This window comes from Haliotis rufescens, unplaced genomic scaffold, assembly GCF_023055435.1.
Source record: "Haliotis rufescens isolate VD_foot unplaced genomic scaffold, xgHalRufe1.0.p SCAF_16, whole genome shotgun sequence".
NCBI classification, from domain to species: Eukaryota; Metazoa; Mollusca; class Gastropoda; order Lepetellida; family Haliotidae; genus Haliotis; species Haliotis rufescens.
The window spans coordinates 20,954,535-20,981,481 of record NW_025963846.1 but is presented as its reverse complement, the minus strand read 5'-3'; the positions used below and the strand labels follow the sequence as shown (position 1 = coordinate 20,981,481).

Below are 26,947 nucleotides of genomic sequence, written 5' to 3'. Positions count from 1 at the left end.
GGTTCCTCGGCATAGATCGATATGTATTGAAACCCAGAGGTGAAACGATACAGCAAGCTCATGATACAATACATATCACAATACATAGGACACGATATGATACACATCGCGATATGCATATATACGTCAAATCGCGTGGAAACTTCTTGGCTACAAATATGTCAGAGCAATTTGCAAAGGAAAAGCTTTTAGTAGTGAACTTGAAAAGCTAGCGACAGTTTGCCACTAAGGTGGCTATATCCCCCGCCCCTGTTGCAGAATTTATGACATAATTAAATCTAATCAAACCCTAACCATTTTTAACTTGTCATGGAAATTGTAAAAAAAAAGAGTTTGGAACCTAAGTCCATCTTGTTGCCATGGAAACATAAACAATAAAAATTTCTAAAATTTCTAAATAGCAAAAGGCACCAGTTCAGCATGTACCTGACAAACCTGCAAAGTTTCATGAAAAAATATTGAACGGTTTCTGAGTTATGCTCCGGAAACGAAACGTGCCGGACGGACGGAGTCCGTTTCTATATCCCCCGCCAACTTTTTTGGGCGTGGGATAATTACAACACATTTTGCGATACGTCACTCACAAAAACGCTGGGGACAGGGGGTCATTAAATGAATTCTAAGTTATTTATTTCAGCAAGTGTATCGTCCTGTATCGATATAGGAAAAAAATGTATCGTGTATCGTATTGTCACATGAAAACTCACGATGCACCAATATATCCATTCACCCCTAATTGAAACATACAGATCTACTACCTAACTGAGGTAGAGACAGTATCGGCAGCATTGGGGGTCACAGAAGCTGAGTACATGATTCACAACCACACAGCCAAACCCATGGCTCTAAAGCACAAACTCAGAAGTATATGTACACTGCCTATCACATGTATACACTCAATATGTTCACTCCAAACTTCATTTGTACACAAACTTCACAAATACATGCGCACTACATCTGCTCGTAGTCAGTCACGCTATTCAAAACATATCAAGACTAAACATCAGAAAAACTACTGCATTCTCTGGCAAAGTAACTTCATGCACCCCTTCTACAGCATTTGATTTATTTGGTTCAACAGTTATTTTATAGAATGGGTTTCAACAGGGCATCTAATGTTAGACTATTACCGTATATCCCTGTAATATGACCCACCTATAATGCCCCCTGATTTACAAACCCCCTCTATAATGTGATCCGGATTGCAGCTCATCAGCAGAGTATACATAAGTCCCCAACGCTGTAAAAATATTTATTACAAAAACTGTCCTAGTAATAGTTATTTCCGATGAAACAGATGCACTGTCAAACGTCATTGCTGTCATGTTCATCTTCTACACAGCACATAACCCCATTTCATTCACTCTTCATTCTAGATGCCAAACACTACAGATGAAGATATACGGTAGTAATTATTCAATAACACTTCTCAAGACAAGAGACCTGAATGTACTGTCAATCATTTGCAAATGACAAACATTGAACACTTCACTCACAAATCATCTTAATCTTCAAAACTAGAAATATTAGTAAACATGGTGCACAACACCATTTACTAAATCAAGACAGGTATCAGCTGTTCACCCTCATATAGGAAGGGATGCCATATTAAGACTGCTTGTACAGGGGACCATCCTAAAAAGTAATTTAATTCGGCTTATTTATACCTTTCATCAAATTGACCACAGTCCATAATATAACTGATCAATCATTAAATGTTCTAAATACTAACAAGTACCAATTGTTGAAACCTTGTTTGATTGACATACAGAACAGCAGAGCCCCATATCTAACAGTGCTGCTAGTGATACGCTGGTTATTCCACTGATCAACAGCTGGGGAGACTTTTATACAGTCTAGCTGCCTGCTGGGAGATGTCCTCGGAGTCGTGCCTCGTCAGCGGGTACACCTTGCTTCTGATCTGACTGAGATTGTTCACACCAAATATGGCAGAGTACATAGTTTCTGGGGATGCTGCTTTGTCATCAGGGGGAAGAGACGAGGATGTGACGTCTTCTTTCTGTGCGGTTGAAACTACATTGGCTAGTAGCGTGATTAATCGCAGAGACATGTTGGGATCGGCTGTCTTTTCCAGGAGGGACATCATACATGCTGGTGCCTACAAATGAAGTATGAAGAGCGTTAAAAAATTAAGAATGAATTTCAAGGTGTTCTTTTCATAACCTGGTATATAAAAAAGGTTCAGGGGTCCTATATTAAAAAATAATAGTAGGAAAAAGCCAAAGTGCCCAGACACCTTCCTACATTCATCCCCTGCACACAGTGGTAAACAGAGTACATTTTGTTAGATATGTGTAGATAATACAGTAGATAGTTAGTGTTTTTTACTTTAGAGGTGTGGTGAAATAGGGTTAACGTTGCATTTAAGATTATTTCAATTGTATAGCAATGTGCATACGTGTGAGTGTGTGACTGCTTGTACTAGTCCAGTCTAATGCCAGTTTCCTAGTGTCACTGAGATACCATGCCACGGTTTAACATGGATGCCACACTCAGACACATTATACTGACTCTGAGCCGACCGGTCCTTGTTTTATCCCCATAATGCAAAACATAAGGAAGGGTAACAACAAGTACCATCTTTTAAAGTCTTTTGGCATGACATGGCTGGGGATAGAAACACCGACCTTTCTCTCTCCCTGCAAGCAGATACTCCATCCACTATACAAGAGGCAGTACTTTTATTTTTGAAAAAAGACACTGTCATTAACCAACACAAATCAGGATCCAGGATCCAGGATAAATCATATCAAAGGTATTACTCTCTTCAAAACAAACAAATGTATACAATGTATCTGTTTATTATAGGGTGGGAATAATATCGGTTTGCATGTTATGGTCAAGGTTCTTACTCCTTTGGGAGTGCCGGACAGATGAATAGAAGGGCCAGTCCTGGTAGCATATGTGCATTCCTCTCATTATACTCTCAATTGTACATATGGTTATAGACCCATGAAGATCTGGGGTAGAATAGGTCTTCAGCAACCCATGCTTGCCGTAAAAGGCGACTAACGGGATTGGGTGATCTGGCTCGCTGACTTGGTTGATGTATGTCATTGATCCCAAATGAGTGGATCAATGCTCATGATATCAATCACTGGATTGTCTGGTCCAGACTTGATTATTTACAGACCGCCATCATATAGCTGGAATATTGCTGAGTGAGGCGTTCAACAACAAACCAACCAACCAACATATGGTTATACCGTGGGGATCTTGACTGTGTCCAAGTTATAAACTCTTTTTAGCCCCTTAGTCCCCGGGGGTGGGGGTTGGGTTCAGCCCCTCCATTTCTCCATTTGGAATCCCCACCATTGCTTCCAACCAAATATGGTTGATAACTATCTCGAAGTTCCAGAGAGGAAGTCATTTAAAGCAAAAACACCAAATTACCCTTACTCAGCTCCTCCATTTGTACAAATTTGAATCCTCACCACCAGAAAATGTTTCCAAACATATATGGTCGATATCTATTCTTAGTTCCAGAGAGGAAGTCATTTACAGCAAAAAAACTAAATTACTCCTATTCGGCCCCGCCCCTTGGAATCCCCACCACCTAGGGATGCTTCCAGTCAAATTTCGTTAATTTCATTTAGTGGTTCAGAAGAAGAAGTTTAAATACATTGTTGACGTACGGACGATGGACGGATGGACAACGGATGCCACGGTATCCCATAAGTTCCTCCCGGGGAGCTACTAAGTACTACTGTCCCATGATTGGTTGACAGAATGGGTGGGGCTTGTGGTGCATTATTGCGCTGAACAAAGTCACTGATTTCATACTGATCATATACTGTCCACAGTGTTTTTGTGTTCATGATTAAATAACTACTCTGTGAAGTTATTATTGTTGACACGCATATTCATAAGAATTGATTTCAATATGTTTTTGCGTTAATGGAGCTATAAATGTACAAAAGACAGGGTGCACCCTGGTCATCAGTCACCAGAAGATGACAAGTCGCTCTGGCCCCCACTAATTCGAAAGAACAAATATCTGGTAAGTCCAACTTGGTGAGAGAATTTCTATACAATCTGTCTGACTGTATACAAGAGAGGTTATTGAGCTATCAAACCAATACCAAGTAATCAGTAATTGGGATTCGTAACTTTGTATTTCTATGTCAGGTGTGCAGCAATATGAACAGAGTCGGAAAAAGGGAAAACATAAAAATTCTAAACATCCATCAATAGCAAAAGACACGAATTGACAACCTGGCCCTTGTGTGTGCAAAGTTTCATGAAAGAATACCTATTAGTTTTAGAGATATGGTCGGACAAACACACCACTATGAACAGAGTCAAAGTCAAACTTGTTGCCATGGAAACGGAAAAAATAAATATTCTAGAAATCATTAATAGCAAAGGTTCCCAGTTGACAAGCTGATAGTTATCAGATTAGTTTTAGAGATATGATCCAGGCAAAAAATGAGAGACAGATGGAAGGACGGACAGAGTAACTGATAACTATAACACCCCCCCTTGTATTATGGGGGAATAAAACTGTTAACAAGTGCACCTAGCATAGGAAAATGCACACTAACACTATTCTTTTTTTTCACTCGACAGTAACCAAAAAACTGTAGATTTTTAAATTCCTATCTAAAAGTACTCTTCAGGCAGATCACCTGACATCCTTAATGGAATACTTTCAATGCATGCACTAGGTAGTCAAAAGGATAGACTAGAGACACTGACAACCTACTCTACCTAGAAGTCCCTAGTGGGAAAGAACATAACATTACTGACAATAGCCGGATTTGAATATTTCATTTAAATCAGGAGGCACTGGTAGACCAGTAGTCTAATGCATCGCAGTTTGCTGTGCCAAGTTGTATACCTTGGGCAGGGCAGGATCCTATGATAATTAAACAATTCAAGAAATCAAGAAGAAGTGGATTCCTACTTCATTTAATACCACTGCATATCTTACCATTGTTGCTCACAAGCACACAAATTGTTTATATTTAACAATCACACTTTTTAGATAATTCGCAAACACCACATGAAAAATCAGGATAAGAATGTTGAGATCCATACACAAAAACTCTAAGGCTTTCAAACATTCAACACTAATGTAAAACATTCAAAGATCAATGCCCGGATTACCTTGGCGGCAAGTAGATGTTTGACCATCTCGGAGTTGCAGGAGAGGTTGACAAGCAGCTTGATTGCCTGGATACGGACGACTCTGTTGCCGACGTCGAGCAGATCGTACAACTGCTGTACTGCACGTGTGTACTGGCCGTGGTAGGTGGGTGTGGTGGACAGGTTGGTCAGTGGTTGTAGGGAAGACAGCTTCACGTTGGACGACATGCCTTCATGCATCACCAGGTCTATCAGTATTGGAATACACACCTGGAGACAATGTCGTGAGTGAGCCAACTTTGTTTCATACAATAGTTATCATACAATAGTTTTCAAACAATAGTTATCATTGAAAATAATTCAAAGAATACTACCTCTATTACATCAATGCCTTAAATCCTGTATTTTGGCTGATATCACACAATAAACTTTTCAGATTATCAACAGACGTCCTTTTCATTGTCAATTTGTTTTAATCCAGAGTTGTCGCTAGTACACCTAAACATCAGTGCTTCAGATTGCAAGGTGACGATGGGGTAGCCTAGTGGTTAAAGCGTTCATTCATCACGCCAAACGCAAGGTTTCTGTTCCAACATCGGTACAATATGTGGGAAATCCCCATTTCTCGTGTCCCCTGCAGTGACATTGTAGGAATACTGCTAGATGCAACGAAAAAACATACCAAGTCACTCACTCACTCATTCAGATTGCAAGGGGTGTTGGTCATTAACCTTTAAAAAAATAATAATTTACATGGACCTCCATTTCTGAGCCATATGGGTCCTTGGGCCTAATAGTTATGACACCTGATCAGCCATTTTCCTAGGCAGCGGGTCACAACTCAATCTGTACCTCGATGGCCTGTCAGCACATTATCCTTTTGGTTTTTTAAATTAACACCGTATTCACCAACATCACAGCTAGGACTGCTTCCTGTAAACATTCAACTGCCTTTAAACATTCATGTCTGATCACTCCATGCACTGCACAGCCTTATGTGATAATAGCTTTATGGGGACCTATTTTCCCAGACTCTCCACAGGGAATCTAGCCTGACCATATGAACCAAAGGTTGATAGCATGAACAACAAACCATGCCAGACAGCAACAATTGTTTCATGATTGTGAACAATATACATATTACAAAAACAAATTCACAACACATTGTTTGTGCAGAGGCAAAATGTGTTTCATGTTCTTCTGGGCTTGTTTAGATATAATGGGACCCGTGAAGATCTAGATTAAAATAGGTCTTCAGCAACCCATGCTTGCCGTAAAAGGCGACTATGCTTGTAGTAAGAGGCGACTAACAGGATCGGGTGGTCAGACTCGCTGACTTGGTTGATGCATGTCATCGTCTCCCAATTGCATGGATTGATGCTCATGATGTCAATCACTGAATTGTCTGGCCCAGACTCGATTATGTACAGACCCCCGTCACGTAGCTGGAATAATGCTGAGTGCGGCGTTAAACAACAAACAAACAAACAAACAAGATGTAATGACCACACATACTGCATCAGCCAATCAAGGACAGAGAGTTAACAGGGCTCGTGCAGAACATTGTTTTTGCAACAGAAATTATAGAAATATATAGTACCCTTAAAATTCAGACTAGTATTACTAGTAACATTGAGGCAAACTGCAACTCTGCAGCAGATTTTTGTGAACTGGTGGAAATAAAAACACTTCTCACCCTGCCATGACCCTTGAAATCACTGATAAACGTACAAACATGACAGAGCTTGTATACAACTGTTTCATAAGAAGCTTATGATAAATCTTTCTACGTTATGAACAACCAAATAACAACCTGGTTCCACGAAGTACAAATTAAGTGTATTATACGTTCAGTTCCTACTTGTTTCTATCCACCAGCTGACATCCTGTTGCGAGCTGAAGATAATATTTACAGTTGAGAAAGCAGCTTACTCCACTCAGCAAGAGACACACATCAAAGGAGAGGATGCACGTTGCTTACTAATCTCCACTATTTCGTATCTACTGTTCTTTAAAAATAATCTCCACTATTTCGTATCTACTGTTCTGTAAAAATACATCAAGGAAGAATTTTAATGCCACGGTCCCCTAGACTCTCCTATGATCAAAATGTCATAATGACTTATTAAAAAGGGCTGGGACAAGTCCAAATTTACTCCCCAGGTACCCACCCCCCTATTACCCATCCCTACCTGGGTACCTGCTGTAGGTCTCAAGAGATGGGTACAAAATGTCCGATTGGGAATTGTTCAATAAGAGCCCTGGTTAAAACTGTTTAGGTAAACTACAAAACAATCTGGTCATGCAAACAACGAAGTTGACTGACGATTTGTCCTTATTCAAACACACATGTCAGAAGGAATGCGTGCACAGTCATAAAGAAATGAGAACATTTGTGACTTGTAGTGTTACCATGGTGTTCTGGATAATTTTTGTCATTAAACAATATATCATGTGACTAACCACGGGTCCGGGTAGTCTTGTGGGTACCCGGGTCCTACTCAGTACCCACCCATCCTGAACACCCGAGTTCCCAGACCTATCATATGACATCAATTTCAGTTGACAGTAGTATCTGAGCGATGACCAGAATTATCCATTCCATTCAAATTATTATTTATCCAAATCATTTATCCAAATTATATACTTTGCCTTGATCATGATGAATTTATTTATGAATATCTTGACACACAGGTCAAGATACAAGAAAATGTGACACATGCCATGTTAATGAGCCATAGTCCATCATCCAAAGTTAAGGTTGAAATGAAAATCTAAGTCTAAAGTGTTTGTTAGTTGTACAATGTACTAGTAATGAGAACTCTTGTACATGCCATCAAAAAATAATATTTGTACAATTTAAATTAATATCATAGAACAAGTCCTCCTAATATATACTATACATATACCAATTTGCACCATTTTGTATCATTTTGTATCTATGCAACATGATCTAGCATGATACACTAGTCATGGAATGGCATAAGTATCACCATGTGTGATACTTCGTTGAATCAGGACAAAATTCAAAGATGTTTCTCCCAATCCCAAAACAACTACAGAATTTAGCTAAAAGAAAAATAGGAATTATTTTACTTATAATCTTCACCATATGATACACCTAAATACAGGTGTCTAGAAGAACAATCACCACTTTTATGAAACTCACCTCCAACTTTGCCTGATTGGCGACATCCATTGACAGGTTCATGATCGCGTTGTTGGTGGCCACGAGAATGCTCTCAGTGATCGCCGTCCCACCAACGAGGGCTTTACTATGCACCTGGAGAAGTCGCAACAATTCTTCAGGGCACCTGTTCTCCCGCAGGGTTTTCTGAAAATATTTGACTTCATGATTGGGGACCGTCTCAAAATCCAATTCTGACAATTCAGAAGGACACTGCTTGTGTGGTCACATGTATGTGTTAATGATCCTCGAAGATGACAAACGTGTGAGACAAGGACAAATGCTGCTTTTTCTAAGTTATATACACAAAGGGTGAGGAGGATCCTGATGCATCAGTAGGAAACTCTGGACTTGTTTAACTTTATCTGCAGCCAGGACACAGTTTACATTCAGAATATGTGAAGAAAGGGATTCCTGACCCATGAAGGTTAGAATTTAGTTTCTGTAGTCATGGTAGAGGAAAGGTCATTGAACATTTCTATACAGTTGAACCTTGTTGTCTCAAACTCATTGGGACAAGACTGATAGTTTGGATTATGTGGGTTTCAATACAACCGACTCGACCTTATTACTTTCTGACAATACTATCAGACAACAGAAAGAAAACGTATCACATCGTGCATGTTATGAAAATAACATTTATATAAGAAGAAATGAAAACAGAAGTCTACAGTTAAGCATCTATACATATCGTTTTCATGTCAGACCTGTCAGCAATTTTTTTAACCCATGCTTGCTGTAAAAGGCGACTAAGCTTGTTGTAAGAATCCACTAAAGGGATCGGATGGTCATGCTCTCTGACTTGGTTGATGCATGTCATTGTATCCCAATTGCATGGATCAATGCTCATGATATCAATCACTGGATTGTCTGTCCATACTTGATTATTTAAAGACCACTGTCATATAGCTGGAATATTGCTGAGTTAAGCAACAAACAAACAAACAATTTTTCACATCACTCATAGCATCATATAAGTATAACAGTACATAAAATCAACAATGTATCAAGGTTTTAACTCATTCTAAACTCTTGGGACTACACATTGAGTCTGAGACTAAATGGAATTCATCACATCTAGCTTGACACACCTGGGTTATAATATTAATAGTGATAAATATAGTAAGTGTCTGACAGGACTGGACTGGGAGTTTTACACAACCGTAGATGTGGCACATCCAATTTTGATTATTATAATAACTTCACAGAATGTTTGTTTAATCATTAACAAATCATTAAGACAAAACACTATAGACAAAAAAATGAAATCAGTGAAACAGTTCAGTGCAATAATACAACAGAAGCGATAAAAGTAGTCCACTAGTGGGTGATACCTAATCATGGAAATGTAATTGAAAAATGCAAAAACAATTGCTTGGTGAGCCAATCAAATGCCATGGAATCCCTTGCAACTTATTTGTTTATTTGTATACTGCTATTCTTTGTTTTATTTACCATAAAAACATAATTCAAGAACAAATTGGAAAATGTTTTGAAGTACTTTGAACACTTCAGTTCCTCACTGAACACATGTTTTTCTATTAAGTCACATCTTAATTAGTCCCTAATAAAGTTGATACAGACTTATCCTCCAGGAGCAAGATCTTCGCTTCCTATCCTGAAACTAGGTGTGTCAACATATATATGTGTAGTCATATCTAAATTTCATCAAACCAAACTATTATATTGATGGCCATCAATCACTTATGGTATATGCAGTCTCAATGAAATAAAGATTGTTGGGAGGGGCTGTCTCAAACAAAATATAATGTCCTGGCAAAAAAGGAGTTGTTAAGATGAAAATTGCTTGGAACCAAACAGCAGAAGATATCTGCAATATCACAAAAATGTTAATGTGTGACAATGTAATGTTGAGAATTTGCAAAAGGATCCTTTCCACAGAAACCATTTTCACTGCTTGGACTTGATGATCAGTGAAGATGGTTTCTGTTGAAAAACTGAAGATTTTATAGTCTGATGACAGCCAAAATACAGAATATATGACAAAGATGTAGTAGAGATTTTGTATTTGCAGGAATTATTAACTTGTAACCATGATCATGTTTTTCATTCCAGCTGACATCTGTGAAACTGTTATGGACCGACACAAATTAGGTGAAGTCTTTGAAAGGCTTTAATAAGTGATACACATAAGGAAGAGAATTATGGATGTCAACTTCTTTATTATGAGGAGCCCAACGTTTCAAAGTATAAACTTATTCCTTCATCAGGTGAATGATGAATACATTCACCTGAGGAAGGAATAAGTATATACTCCGAAACGTTGTGTTCCTCATAATAAAGAAGTTGACATCCATAATTCTCTTCCTTATAAATTAGATGATTCAATTACAAGCTTAAATTACCTCCCCATAAAACAAGGTGGTTAATGCCAAACATATATAGATATAAAGTTATGAATTTCAGTGATCACAAATGTGTGGACATGCTGAATGCTAACATGGATCAGTTACAATCCTTTAGATTTTAATCATTTTACCCTGAATCTAAAGAAAGGAATTGGAAACATCCCAAAACCTCATTTTTCAAGCTAGCATCAGCATGTTCAGTGCTGTCAATAAAGAAATTTTCAGTTCTTCAAGAACACAATCAGTCCTCTTCAAATATTTGTTCAGGTCATAAAACATAATGACATTGTTCCAATAGGTAGCATTGTTCTTAATAACATATCCAAGCCTTGCATCAGACCACTCTGGTACATGGGGTCGACACACTTCTTCCACCACTTTAAACATCATTGCTTTTTCAGTTTGCCAAGTAAATATAAAACTGCTTTTCCAGGTGAAGTTGACAAATCAATATGATTACACAAGGTAATTACAAAACACCCCATACACTATTTCCCTGATATGCACACACAATCAGCCTCCTTTGCTAATTTATTCACCTGAATGCTTCAACATCAAACTGATCCTAATATTGAATTTCATGGGCTTCATCGAACCTGCTAAACATCTGAAGTTTGACATGCTCCCTGTCTGACGTCCGGAAGATAAACCAACAAAGTTATTTTTCGAACCAGTCATTCAGAAATGTAGGATGTTCATTTACTGTTTATCTGACAAATACGTGGCTGTGTTTTGTTGACGGTGCGGACACTTGGGTAAATCAACAAAGAATACCATTCATTCAATGTTGTAGCCATGTACAGCAATTACAAACCAAAGATAACACATAATACAGACTCTAAGTACATTTCAATACATTTGACAGTCTGTTTCAATAATACACCTCACACATTCATATCAGACAACTTATGGTGTTCATAGACGGATGAAAATGTTTGTTTGATTTAAAGAAATATGTTATCAATGTTTTCACATCTTGGCCTCAACCAGCAAAGTTGACTATCTTCATTTACCAATCATCTTTTGAAATAAATAGGTGTAAATCAAATCTATTTTTAATATTTTATCATGTTTATATCCAAATGACATGAAGTGGATTTGTAACATTCACCAGTCCATAAATTAATTTCATCAACATGATCAATGTTTATTTATTATTTAATTTATTTATTTAATCATCAGTATCAACTGGTAATGAATATTAACCTGAAATAGTGAGTGAGTGAGTGAGTGAGTTGGGTTTAACTTCGCTTTTAATAGTATTCCAGTTATATAGTGGCGTGTCAGCTTAATGTAGGAGGAAAGCCCGAAGTGATGCAGGTCTCAGACGTTTACCACTTCGGTGAAACCCACGGGCATGCATATGGTGAGGACAAACCTAGAAACAATCGGGGCGAACTGGGATTGGCACCCACAATCATAGGTTTATGGTGTCCTAAGGGACACAACTCCCTTACACGACTGAAATAACTTATGGCCAAAGCAGTGTATTGTTTGTTTGTTGTTTAACGCCACACTCAGCAATATATTCCAGCTATACGATGGTTCGTAAATAATCATGTATGGACCAGATAATCCAGTGCTTGACATCATGACAGTTGGAATACGATGAGATGCAATCAAACAAGTCATAGAGCCTGAGGGGGGCACGGGTGGCCCAGTCGTCTAAGGCGCCGTGATTCGCTGTGCAGAGTTGCGTCCCCTGGACACGCCAGAAACCTATGATTGTGGGTTCGAATCCCGGTTCGCCCCGATTATGTTTCTAGGTTTGTCAGCACCATACCCGTGCTCGTGGGTTTCACCGAAGTGGTAAACGTCTAAGACCTGCATCACTTCGGGCTTTCCTCCCACATTAAGCTGACACGCCGTGATATAACTGGAATAATGTTAAAAGCGGCGTTAAACCAAACTCACTCACTCACTCATAGAGCCTGACCATCCAATCCATTCAGTCAAATCATACAACAGTGAAAGAACTGGTTCTTTGCTGGTCATAAGAAGTGTTTGTTTGTTGTTTAACACTGCACCGCAAGGTGGTCTGTAAATAATCGAACAGACAGTCTAGTGATTGACATCATGAGCATCGATCCACGCAATTGGGATACGATGACAAGCAGCAACCAAGTCAGTGAGCCTGACCACCTGATCCCGTCGGTCACCTCATAAGACAAGCATAGTCGCCTTTTACGGCAAGAGTGGGTGGCTGAAGACCTATTCTAACCTGGATGTTCACGGTTCCTTAAGAGGTGACAAAGTGGATTGGGTGGTCAGGCTCCATGACTTAACTTGTTGATTGACTCTCATCCTACTCCAGCGACATGGACCGTTGTTCATAATATCAATGACTAGATTGTCTGATCCAGACTCAATTATTTACACGTCATCGTCATTAGGCTGAAATATTGCTGAATGTGGCGTTAAACAAACAAAAAAAAGAAGAAAATTTCCATTTCATATAAGAGTGAGTATCACTCTCTCTCTGTTTCTTGTCTAACTGTAACACTGTGTTTATTAGGTTTGTTTGTTTGTTGTTTAACGCCACACTCAGTAATATTCCAGCTACATGACGACAGTCTGTAAATAATCGAGTCCAGGCAATCCAGTGATTGACATGAGCACTCAGCTACACAAATGGGATACGATGACATGCATCAACCAAGTCAGTGAGCCTGACCACCCAATCACGCTAGTATCCTCTTACAACGAGCACAGTCACCTTTTACAGCAAGCATTGGTTGCTGAATGCCTGGATCTTCACTGGTCGTGTTTATTAGGAGAGATATATACATACAGTGATACTGTGTTTTCAGTTTAGTGAAAGGTTACTTGTAGATTTAACAGCGCTTAACTGAATAACATAGCAGAGTTTTCAAATGTTAAATTCAGCGAGCTTTAGCTCTACATCTACACATTGTTTCCGTCTCAGTTCTACTATGACAAAATTAGTCGCAAACCTTTGGGGTTGGCCAAGATATCTAGTGAAATGTTATAGGATCAGTCCAATATTTTGAGTGGGTTGTCGATCTGAATTAATGAAACACAATGATAGCCTCTTAACTAAGTATGGCTCTGTATATCCACAAACATGATTTTTACATTTTTATACTTGACTTGCATATATGACAGTGTAGGAAAGACTGTCCCACAGCTACTTCATTCATTTCTATGGTGTTTTCAGCCCCAGATTTGAATAGCGTACATGTACTAGCCACAACCTTGCATTTCGTAACCGCTTATTGTACATGTCATGTCAAAATGCCTATTGACAATGATTGAGAAAGTAGTACTTTTCCATAAATATAATACCTTCTTTGGTGATGGGGCCATCAAATCAGTTGTTTCATTCAGAGGTGGTTATTGCAATTTGAAACCTCTGATTGACGAAAGAAAATGGAGTATATTCCAAATTCATGGTCGAATGGATAGATTAATAATAATACCGAACATAACAATGATTACACATAAATCAAACCCATTTTAACTTGTTAAATGAATCTCACAAATTACCTGATTAGCTGAGAAAGCTGCACATCTGACAATGGATTCCAAAGCAGTTAGCAGCAACTTCTGCTCAGGGACTTTGAGGAGATCCACCAGAATCTTGATGACCTTCTTGTCCACAGTGCTGGGTGTCTTTTGTACTTGTAGAATGGCTCTGGCGATCACCTCAGAATCCAGGGTCCCCTCCACAGATTTTGATGATGTCTCCGTGGCTGTTTCTGAACTCTTTGATTTCTCAGAGGCTTGACTAGATGCTTCAGTAGGTTTGGATTCAGCTTTTTCACTAACATTGTCTTGTTTCTTAAGTGGGGACATGGCAGGAGAAGAACCAGCTGACGAACCTGGTGATAGCGTTATCCCAGCCTTGCTCACAAACTGATAGTCCTCTGCTAAGGTATCCCCTGCACCAACATCACTGCCTTCAGAATCCCCTGTCATCATCGCAGACTGATCTTCCAACTGAGGATCAACTGGCACAGCCATAGCTTCCCCAGCTCCTCCCTCGTTGGCTCCAGCCTCGCCAGATTGTGATGGTAAGGACTGTTCTGTGCCCTGGCTAGCTTCCGTCTCGGTAGGTTTTGCTGCAGCTGGTTGCTGAGCAGGTTCTTTGGTAGAAGCAGCTGGAACCTTGACTGGAATCTTTTTACTTTTTGATGGTGATGATGACAATTCTGGTGTTGAAATGTCTGACTCTGCACCTGCTGGAGGCTCTTCAGCTTTCCTTTTACTTTTCTTTTTCTTTTCCATAGCATCTTCATAACGCTCATCTTTTACTTCTTGTTTAGGTGGTTCTTTCTGGGTTTGTTTCTCGATTGCTGGAATAACGTCTGGCTCGGTGAGTTTGGGTGATTCAACATTTTCCCTATCAGAACTCTTGACTTGTCTTTTTGCCACATTTTCTTTTGAACCGCTGTTTGCTGGTTTTGGAATCTGGGATAGCCGGGCCCCGGTTGAATGTCTCTTGAATATGCCCTCCGTGTTGTCAGTGGCCCCTGAGGGAACTGGCATGACTCTGTCTGTGGAGCTAAACATCCGCCCTGGGTCAGACACAAATCTCCCATTACGTCCCCTATTGGATGTCCTTTTACGAACCACCGGATATTCACCACCCACTGTGTCTCCGTTTCCACCATTTTCACCGTTTGATTCTTCTGAAAAAATATCAGAATGACTTGAGCATGAGTTCAATTAACATAAAAATAGTGCCACAGCACTGTAGCTCACCTGGACATGTCATCAACAGCTTTAAACAGCAATTCAAGCATCCTTAACAAATTCATAATTATTGATGGACACAAGCATGTGAAGTTGCAGCTTCATTGGTCCTGTAGTTTATGCGCCAGGAAATACATTTTGTGAGAATTTAGGAGCATAGTCAAAGGTCAAATGAAGGTCAAAATTACACTATCACAAAAAAATGGAACATATATGTTGAACCCCACCACGAACCATGCTAACTGGGGCTGCAACGAATACACTTTGAGGCTAATACAATTTGTATCACGAATATAGAGTAACGAATACGAATATTAATTCCCGAATACAATAACAAGTCAGTAGTATGAATTATTTGTTATATTCAGTGAAGCAATAACAACATAAATTATTTGTCATGATTTGTTATTTATCAATATATTATATATGTATATACTGCACTTATCCTGGTACTAGTATCTGCTCAAATGCGACAATGACCAGTGACCACAATACTGTCAAATTAAACAGTATAAGAGTGTTGTCTTCTGAAGAAATCTAAGCATATAATATATAAATGCACATGCTTGTATATTCATAAATATTCGATTCTAGTGGTCACAAATAAGAAATTCAATTCATGAATGAATACGGTTCAATTCACCGAATATGCGAGTGAATCGTAACAGCCCATATGCTAACTATGCAAGTACCATTTTGAGTTAATGTATTTTATAACCATAGTAGCACATACGCCACATAGTATTAGGCATATTTGATTTAATGACATCTTTATGGTACGCCCAAACTTCCATTAAGTTAATGGCCTGTTAATGTGCGGATGGTGTCATTAAATGTTGGATACAACCGAATTCAACGTCACTTAAGTCTTTAACTAATGGAGGCTTAATGACAAGTTACCATATCATTAAAGTCTGATACAAAAGAGTTCTGTACCATATAAACTGAGGACAGTTTATTTTCTCACACGTTTGATTGTCAATTGATAATATCTTAAGTTGGCGATATTATATCCAAAATATGAACTGTCTGGCACTTAGTCAGCACTCAAAAAATGCTTCTCACAGTTTTATTTATTTGGTCACAAATTGACAACATTTCAAACATAGTAGGGGTCATGTGGTTGCAAATTCCTTTCTTACCCAAGACTTCTTTGATCCAAATTAGTTCTGCACAAAATTACCCAGTCACAGATTACTTTTACATCCCTATCTCACATCCCTATCTCACACACATCCCTATCATTTGGATGACTTTGGTCTGCTTCACTTGCAAACAAAAGTGTTGGTTTACTAGCAAACTGGTCAAAACGTATGGGGGTATTTATGGCTTACTGCTACAGAGTCCTTTGGCTAATGCACGGTCTTGGAAAATATATAATTTGGATGAAACAAATTAAAAAGGAGCCCCAGCAAGATTGGAGATCCAGAACCTGTGAAAAATCTAGACTTGGTTCAATTAGAGTTCATGACAGAAAGAGCTTGGTAGAAAGGAAAATAATGTGGTTCAGGGACTGCGAGACAGACAGACTGATGAATCATTTCATTTAAACATGTATATGCCAACAGCCCCTTGACCATTCAAACTGAAATTATGCTCGATTTCAAACACTAAGAATGATTCTAACAGCGACTACCTGAAAAAATGAAAACATGACAGCATTAGCTGTGGATCTGCGCGAATGTAACGCACAGCACCATTTGAGGTGATGCAGTCAGTAAATGACTCAACTTTAAGTCACATTTGGTAGACTACATGGCAATCAACTCTCTTATCTCCATCACTGTGGTAACTCCACACGGTAACACTATATTTACAGCAGTTGTATCACTAAGCTCCCTTTGTCATGGATGTCAGGATACCTTACAACAAACATGGTGATAATGATACTGCTTTCCCTGTCAGAAAACAGGTGTCAACCCATCACATATCCATCTGCTGCCAGAATGCTGTTTTAACTGGTATTTGTACCTGAGGCCCAAACCATTTAATTTCTTGATTTACAGATGAGACTGCATAAAATTTATTACAATTAAAATTAATTCAAAGTTTCAAAAACAAATGAGCTTAAGTTTAACATGTTGGGTTTAGGGATTTGGGGGATTGAGTGAAAGTTGTTTAACACTGTGCAGCAGGGCGTGGAGTCATCCCACGGATGACATCTTTACCTTGTCAGCTTGCTGACAGGGTTAACCTCTTTGGTCATGTGGACAAGGCATCCAATCGCAGATCAGAATGTCCGTGGTTTAAATTCCATAACAGGACTCGGAAATGTTATGGCCACAACAGCTGCATCAGCATTATTGCGATACCGTAAAATGCGACTAATGGGATCAGGTGGTCAGGCTCGCTGACTTGGTTGATGCATGTTATTGTAACCGAATTGCATGGATTGATGCTCATTATGTCAATCACTGGATTGTCTGGTCAAGACTCGATTATTTATACACCACAGTCATATAGCTGGAATATTGCTGAGTGCTGCGTTAAACAACAAACAAACAAACAAACAGCATTATTGCACTTATTATGGCGATGTGAAGTAGGGGTGAGATCATAAAATGATGTTTATAAGAATACCTGCAAAAAGTGTTCATTTGAAGCCCTAAGGGTACCTAACATTGAGGATTTGGGCTCCAATTAAAGGAGTAGTGCCAGTTTCCTAGCTGTACCCTCAAACACATGTAACCTTTATTTCAGCAACATCAGACAGAAAGCATGATTGTTCCTAGCTCATCAGACACAGGTATGTTGGTGAGAACATCATCTTTTTCTGTTGTATCAACAACACCTCCCGACAGCTGTGCTTGGCTGGCCTGAGAGCAGATATACTATTACCTCCCTGCAGTGCAGACCATGATCTCCCGCCTGGTAATAAACACTGAGCAGGCTCACACTTCATCAGCCTTGCATGTATCTTCTTGCTGCGCATGTTAACTAAACTACGCATAAATATGTCATTTTTAAAAGTATGTTTTCTGATTTTTGAAATTGTTCATGTTTAAATTGTAATGATGTAAATTTGTGTTCAACTTACAAATCAATTAAATATATCACAGTTATTATATAATAAATTATTATATTCAATAAGTTTTTAAAAGGTTGGTGCTTGCTGTATAATTATTAAACATACCCCGTTATGTAAGGTATTTCATCATCCATCATATAGTAGAACTAATGTAGACAGGGACTCCCCAATCTGGACCTTTTTTCCACCTATTGCATGGATTATCCAGGGTATTAATCCTTTATTCCATAATCAGTATCGTGGTATATACCCTGGGCCCTCTCACGACTACCATAACTTTGTGTTTTGCATGATGCTAAACATCAAATTACTCTCACAAGCAAGAGAAATTCTTTGCTGATAAATACGAGTGATTGAAGTGGTGACGAATGGAGATATAATTTACTGATAGTCGCGGATGAATCTATACTGGTCCGAGAAGTGCTCAAGGTGTAGCTGGGACATTATCTCGGTGTAATTAGGGTGACTATTCACTACCATGCTAATAGACATAATACTTCATCTGTCTTGGTTTGTTTCTCCACACTGCAGTCACTACTGTTTGAATATTCCAGCTCAAGTCACAGCAGCCAGTAAATAAATGAGTCTGGACCAGTCAAACCAGTGATGTGCAACGTCCAATATGGTCAGGAGACAATGACACACAATCAACAATCGACCCCTGATCCATTTAGTCGCCTCAAATGACAAGCATGGGTTACTGGGGACCTATAATCTCACCCGGAACCCCCACAGGACCACGTTCCCTGGTAAATCTATGATCTTTATCAAGCTCCAATGATACACACACTAGTCACAGTCCCTTAACCATATTATTTTCCCTTTCACCGAGCCCTTACGGTAATGCTATAGCCCCAAATAAAGCAAGTCTAGATTTTCCACAGGTTCAGGTTCTGAATCTCCATTCTTACTTGGGCTCCTTTTCAATTTATATGGAGCTGCTTGTTTCTATCAAAATTATATATTTTCAGAGACAAAGCGTGAGTCTACCACAGAGAGATCAGCATTAGAATTTGGAACTAGTCCTATAGTCCTTGACAAACTGCCAAATAGTTAAGGTATCATAAGGACTAGTAGAAATTTGCCGTTTTTAAGGGTTTTGCTATATGTTATCATTATAAGGACTAGAAACCTAAAAGAGTTAGTTTCTATTGCTTGAGATGTATCAGCCTACCTACTTCCCATGTACTGTGTTTAACCAACACTAACATCACAAGCACATGTGCACAGTACGTAATATGTCAGCAGTTAGCTTCCACCATCTGGCTGTGCGCCTAAGTGCCAGCATCACCCAGCAACAAGCCAAAGCTGGCTCTTTAGCATCTTAGCATTCCAAATACTCCCAACACTATAGGGGCCCTGTTTGGGTTGGAACTTGTATGCTTTCAGATCGATTTATTTTCTTGGCCACTGATTCTATTTCAAAATGTCAAATTTGTTTACAATTTTGGTAAGGTATAGGTATATAAAGAATGGATAGGGCAAAAGTTGATAAAATCACGAAAATGTCCTTATGCCATCTGTGTATTGCAAAATCAAGGGAAGAATGTGGTAACACTAGTCTGTCAGCCAGCAGTAGACTGACAATAAAACCTAGAAATAAAGTTCTTATTTACAAATATACAAGTACAAAATGTAAAATAAAATTTAAAAAAGCACAGAAAAATAAGCCAGCAGGTATTCCTTACATTAAGGTATCCTCCAACATTTAGAGGACTTTTCTTTTATGTTATCAATGCAATATCACCAGGTATATCTATATACCAGTTCAAATTTCAACCCACAATATTGATTTCACTGATTCAAATCTATTAAAAGACAATCACATTCACTGTCAAATTGTGCCTATGTCTTGAGATTAGGCATTTATTTAATTAACATACAATTTAAATTCTATATCACAGGTACGGAGCAAAATTCAGGAAGGACTAGTGATCTTCCAGTTATACCACTAAGTAGATGGCAACTTTGTATCACTTCTGCAAACAATTGAAAATAAAAATAAAATTCTAACTGTGTATAACAATCTCCAAAGGGACTAGGTCACTAACCATTTCATTCACTTCGGGAGTAAGCCTGGTATTTTTGTTATAAACCAGAAATATTTTTAACAATATTTTCATAAAACAACTGTTTTAAAGAAGACGAGTGGTTGAGAGATTAATGCATTCAGAATCACTGCTATAACGTTAATGTGATTATATAATTATTTAAAATAATTTGTTCTAATTTTGACCATGTTTCCTAGGATGCTTTTTTCACCAAATTCCAGTATCCCATCTCAAAGACCTTTTCACATTTTCAAAACTTCACTGCCAAAGTTTGCTATCTGTATTAATCACTGATTTACTGTCTATAAATTCATGAGCAGTATATCTAAATCTGATACCAAAAGAAATTCATTCATGATAAATTGTAATCTAATTCTGAACAGTAACATGTTTAGCAGATATTTCACCAACACAGACGATGAGTACAGACAAATACCACAAGGAAGGTCCACATTAGATAACAATCACACAAATGTACATGGATTCCATGCTCTGTGCTGACATTTCCCGGTGACCTGGACTTTCAGTTGGGCACAACCTAGAGAGAAGAAAACAAGACTCACTGGAGAACACGGCACTGAGAATCTATGCTTGCAGGGTTCCATGTCCATTCAAGAACACATCTGAGAAGTTGCTCGTATTTCCTAAACAGTCATGTGGCTACATATGTTTATCAACCTATTGTGTTCCAAAAGCAGGGCTCACAAATACCCCCGACTTCAACACAACAAATTTCTAAGTTCAAAACATGAAAAAAGCAATATTTTCTCAGAAAATCCACTTATCGAAATCAAACTTTGCACTGCACCTATCCTATTGGTATAGAAACTGATCCCAATTGGAAAAAAATCAATGACGCAGTTTTCAAGTTATTGGTCACACAAATGTTGAAGTAAATACAACCTTCAAAGTTCAAAACATGTAAAAATTCAGATTTTCTCAGGAAATCCACAAATCAAATCAAATCAAACATTGCACTGCACCTCTTCTATTAGTATGGAAACTGTTCCCTAAATTTAAAAAGAATCCACACAGTAGTTTTCAATTCATAGGTCGCACAAACGTTTAAGTTAAAACATTCTAAGTAAAAAAATTGAAACAAACCAAACTTTCTACTGCACCTCTCCTATTGGTACAGAAAGTGTTCACCAAGTTGGAAAAGAATCTATGAAGCTGCTGTCAAGTAATAGGTCGCACAAAAATATGTCCTCGGAAGGGGCATAATTAAGAGGGGCTCCTGGGACTCTACCCGTTTGCTCCTTTTGTTTTTGAATCTAGTGGACCCCTGGATTTCAACTTTTAACAATAGGGTTATGACAAGGACCCCTCAATTCCAAAGATGATATTATTCATAATTGATTTAAGCAGCAGCCCCGAGGGGATTGCAGGTTAGAATACATCCCCAGTAACATGTGACTTGTTGATTGTGTATCATCACCACTAGGTATTGGATATTAAGGTTTTCTTCCCCCAAATCCACACATGGACTGAATGTGAAGGCCTCTCCCAAATCCACACATGGACTGAATGGGGCTTCCCTCAAATCCACACATGGACTGAATGAGGCCTCTCCAAGATCCACACATGGACTGAATGTGAAGGCCTCTCCCAAATCCACACATGGACTGAATGGGGTTTCCCCCAAATCCACACATGGACTGAATGTGAGTCTATTCAAGGGTTAAGGAGTAAGATAAAGACAAGGTGTATGATAAACATGTAGCATGTTAGAATGTAAAACATGTAGGAGATTACAAGATTAAAACAGACAGAGCAGGTAGGTCATTAAACATGTTAAAATCAAAACTAAATCCAAAGAATACTGGAAAAAATGAAGAAAATGTTAACAATTTCTGTCTCATAAGTAATAATCACATGAAAAAGCTCAACAATGCACTCCGACTGTGTAAAAATAACTTAATAAGGTGGAGTGACTAACCACATTAAACAAGGAATAAGATAATAATACTGCTTCCTCCTTAAATCTTAATATAGACATGACAGAGCTGGGGTATAGAATGATTGTCGTTTAGACACTGACTGTGTATTTCTATTTAAGAGTGAGTGAGTTGTTGTTTAACACTACTTCTACTTCTAGCAATTTTCCAGCCACAGCAAAGGGGGTGGGGGCTAACTAACACTCTAACCACACCACCCCATGTCATATGTGTACCTTTATAACTTAATAAGGGGATGCTTGAGGTTTTTTTACTGAAACGTTGATCCAGGAGGGGATGCTGGGATCACACTCCATGTTTTGAAGCACAATAATGCTGATGTACAAAAAACCTAACTAATTTATTTGGTGACATGTTTTCATCCATAACAATTAATATTAGACTACTTTTAACTAAAAAAACCCAAATCATTTCCTGAATTATGTGCTCGCATTTTTGTATTTCAAGGGAAACATCTTTTTTTTTTTAAATGTATCTGCTTTTGTTGCTACAGTATTTGAATCTAGGGAACCCTAATCTTCAGTTGTTGACATTAGGGACATGACAAGGACACCTTGACTCACAAGCTTAATTTCCAACACTGACGCAGTATTCCATTTCTCTAATTGTAGGCCACTTGGCAATAAAGGAACATTGGCATTTGTGAATGCACAGAGGTCAAACAGATACTGTCAAACACCACTGTGTGTCAAAGTTGAAGGGACCTACGTAAATAGCTCGAGTTATCCGAGGTAGGACATAACCGAATATGATGAATAAAGTAGGAAAACGCAGGGACCAAGCTGTTACTTCAAGACAACGTAAGTTTGACACATCAAAGTTTGACACAACGGCTTTTTACTGTATTTGAGCTTGGAAGAAGACTTGTGCAAAATACAAAAGAAAATCTGCAAATATTTATCAAAATATTTAATCTTGAAATAGTTGCATATTTTCTGCTCATTACTGTATTTTAAAATTACAACAAAAGCTAAAATACAAGATCGGTGTATACATCAGAAGTTTGCTCTTCTTGTATTTGAATCTGGGGACCCCCTAAATCTTGAACTATTAATATATATATTATAGGGCAATGACAAGGACTCCTCGACTTTAATGAAACTGTATATACTATCGCAAAAACTCTCCAGGGTTAGAAAATAATGTTTAAATAAATTATTTGATACAGAGTTGCCATCTGATAAATGGAAAAAGTGGTAGTCAACAAGGAAAGGTCACTAGTCCTGGAATTTTACTAGTCTCAGACTAGCGGACTAATATTAATCTTAGACCCTGGCACCCCTTAACTTTACACTTCATTATAGAACACTTCTTGATACCCGTGAAGATCCGGGGTAGAATAGGTCTTCAGCAACCCATGCTTGCCGTAAAAGGCGACTATGCTTTTCGTAAGAGACGACTAACGGTATCAGGTGGTCAGGCTCGCTGACTTGGTCGATGCATGTCATCGTTTCCCAATCAATGCTCATGATGTCAATCACTTGATTGTTTGGTCCAGACTCAATTATTTACACACCACTGTCATATAGCTGCAATATTGCTGTGTGCAGAGTTAAAAAACAAATAAAAAAACAAATAAAACTTCTTTAGAACAGTACCCGAAGTAATATTAGCATTTAGTGTGGAGGACTAAATCAGGCTAGTCACTACCATTGTTTATATTATTACATCAAAATACCTTCATGCTACGGAGGTAGTAGTGGGACGATGCACCGATGCACACTAAGTAAAACTATCAATTCTTTATACTTTAATGTTTGCTTTGATAACTGTGACAGCAAACACTAATTAGTAGAGAAACTAGTAGTGAAGATGTAAATATTTTCATCCATTGTTCCATACTTGATACTGCCAACTGTAAATCATCAGTGTGCCAGGTATTTAGCCACCCTGTCTATGAAAATGATGGCTTACACACCACAGATAACAGCAAGTATCGCAATACATATTGGATCGTGAGCAAGGTATCGTGATATGCATCGGATCTCCCAGTTGGTGTATTGTCCCAGCACTAAATTGCCAGGACTGTCGTTATTATTGTTTACAAATTCGATCAACTTAAACCTAAATCAGCTTTCATCAAATCTGGTTTATTTTGGAACTATTTCATCTTGTGACATAGAATCTGCTAGCTTCAGCATTTGCTCTTATTCATTCCTTAGGCCTTACCTAGGTGTTTCTCTCGCTCTCACTGTGTACATTCATTGGGTCATGTTCACACAATCCTCTAGTACCTCCACATTGGTGACCATTTCACCCATGTAAGATCTCTGTCTTATTTTCAAGTTCCTGGATCAGACAGGATAGCGGAGCCTGGTATAATCATTAATAATGAGGTCATAATCTCACATAATACATATGATCATTATTTGTTTTCAAATCACTGGATCTCTTGACTTGTGATGACAAGAAAGTATGTGTCAACAAAGTTGATTGGATAGGGACTAAATTGATTATCATTACCTAGACTCGAACTTCAAATTTCAGTACATGCAGGCAACAGACACTGAACTGTGACCTCATTTGTTTACTCTTAAAACTTCTAATCTATTAATCTGTCACAAATTTGACAGATGTATCAGAACAAATTAAAGTACCCTGTATACTACAGAGCACTCCAGAACATCCCTCTACATCATATTTAACTATCAGAAAACATGTAGATCTAATATCATGAAAAATTTACAAAGTGATCTGTCTTAAGCTCTGTGGTGTTGTATGCTTATTTGTCTTATCATGAATTGTTTGATAGGCATTACATAGAAGTTGACGGATGACAAAGTAGAGATAACTTATGATCTACGTGATCCTTGGTTGACAACGGTATAAGGATCTGTACCGAAACGTCGCCTTTACAGTAAATAAAGAAGTTGTTATTCATAAATTGTGTCTTCTTTGTTTTATCTTCTTAAAACGAAAAGAAAAATTAAATGGTTGAGATGTTTATCAATACTCATCTGTGACCCAGGCAACTTAAGAAACATTATTCATACACAAGCACTCAATTAGTGGTATGTGGTATAACTGTTTCAAAGATGCGGAGAGGGGAAATATCCATCTGCCAAGCCCATTACCTATTAATAGTATTATCAATACAACATATATAGATGAATGTTGGCCTTATTCGGGCCAACGTAAGATCTATTTGAGATCGTAATCGACGTCTAATCACAACCTTGGTCGAAAACATTTAATGTCCATGCTGAAAAAAAACATTAACAAAATTAATAGCCGTCAATGTTGCTATTTAGAAGTTGGTCAACTAGCCCGAACGGGTACCAACCAACCGTCGTCTATTTTAACCTTGACAGCACCTCGGCTATTGGGGTTAATAACAATCAGTTAAACAATTCTAGACAATATGGAAACGACTTCGTAATGAAATAATTTATACCATCTTTTCTCTTCTTCCATTGTTTGTACAACATGTAAGCCACAAGAGCAGTACCGAAGACAGCAATCGCGCCAACACCGATCTTTGTATTGTCTTGGTTGACCATTTTCTCTCTCTCTCACATGGACCCGTCCGTCGTCTGCTGTAACCGGTGTTAGTACAAATTGCTCCCCCTTACATTATACCAGCTAGCAAGTGCTCGTTTATTGCGTCACATTGTAATTAGATGCTATTGCGCAGATAGTTTTACGTGGCATGAATTACCAAACCAGTTCTCCACGATGCCATAATTCGCACGTAATAATGAATGCTATTAGCGTGTTTAAGTGTAGTTGATGATAATGTGAGAATAGAGCTAACGAAAGTGTAATCCGTTTGGTATTTTATGAGATGGAAATCCAAAGAGCGTCCACACACCGCATAAGCTCTCCAGCACAACTACAATATATTGGCATCTTAAATACTTTTTATATTGACGGTTTCTATTCCCTGGTTTTAAGCGGCCTTATGTGATTTTTTTGTACATTGTTTAAAGCGTTTCGCAATATTATTTCCGTCTTATGCCCCGTTTACATGCACAACATTTACTCACGTAAGTAATTTTGCACGTGTGTAACTATATACGTATGTATATGTAAATTTAGTATGCGTTCACATTAACTAACGTGTGTAAATAAGGTACTGTATGGCGTAAGGCACACATATCCATCAGTCTGTTCACGTCTTTCAACATGAAAATGTTGTTTTCCAATCAGTCACATGAGAAGAGAGCAGAAATCTTCACACAGAACAATATGTGTTTAATTTAATCTATACTCAATTTTTGTCTCCTGGAAACCCAAAGAAAACACCGTCCGCCCAGCTCTGCATGTCCGCATTAAAGTTGGTAATGCTGTATACTGAATAGAATACAGAACTGTTGACAATCTGTTGGTGTTGACAAATCAACAGATATATTAATTCGATCATCCTCTGACGTTGGCATAAACGTTCATATTACAACACATACATACAGTGTAAATATACATTTACATTTGCACCTGCTCGAGCATTATGAACATGATGTAAATGTGCTCCTGGTGTAAATATACACAAATGAGTAAAAACGTTCACGTGACAAGTATACTCAGTATGT

General features: G+C 38.3%; 1 protein-coding gene across 1 annotated transcript; it reads right to left on the bottom strand.

Moving 5' to 3' along the window:
• Window positions 1-447: 447 nt before the first annotated feature.
• LOC124122156 lies at window positions 448-25,953 on the bottom strand. Its single transcript, XM_046485282.2, has 5 exons — window positions 25,813-25,953; window positions 14,173-15,317; window positions 8,279-8,443; window positions 5,131-5,379; window positions 448-2,119 (listed from the first exon to the last, which is right to left on the bottom strand). The coding sequence occupies exons 1-5, from the start codon at window positions 25,916-25,918 to the stop codon at window positions 1,829-1,831; spliced, it is 1,956 nt and encodes a 651-aa protein (XP_046341238.2). The 5' UTR covers window positions 25,919-25,953; the 3' UTR covers window positions 448-1,828.
• Between the last annotated feature and the right edge of the window lie 994 nt (window positions 25,954-26,947).

Bases quoted from the DNA above. Each gene is read 5' to 3' on its own strand.
- LOC124122156 (XM_046485282.2), bottom strand. From the start codon at position 25,918: ATGGTCAACCAAGACAATACAAAGATCGGTGTTGGCGCGATTGCTGTC. The intron at 15,318-25,812 runs GTATAAATTATT...ATATTTTTTCAG, and splicing joins ATGGAAGAAGAGAAAAGATG to AAGAATCAAACGGTGAAAAT. The intron at 8,444-14,172 runs GTAATTTGTGAG...AAATATTTTCAG, and splicing joins CAGCTTTCTCAGCTAATCAG to AAAACCCTGCGGGAGAACAG.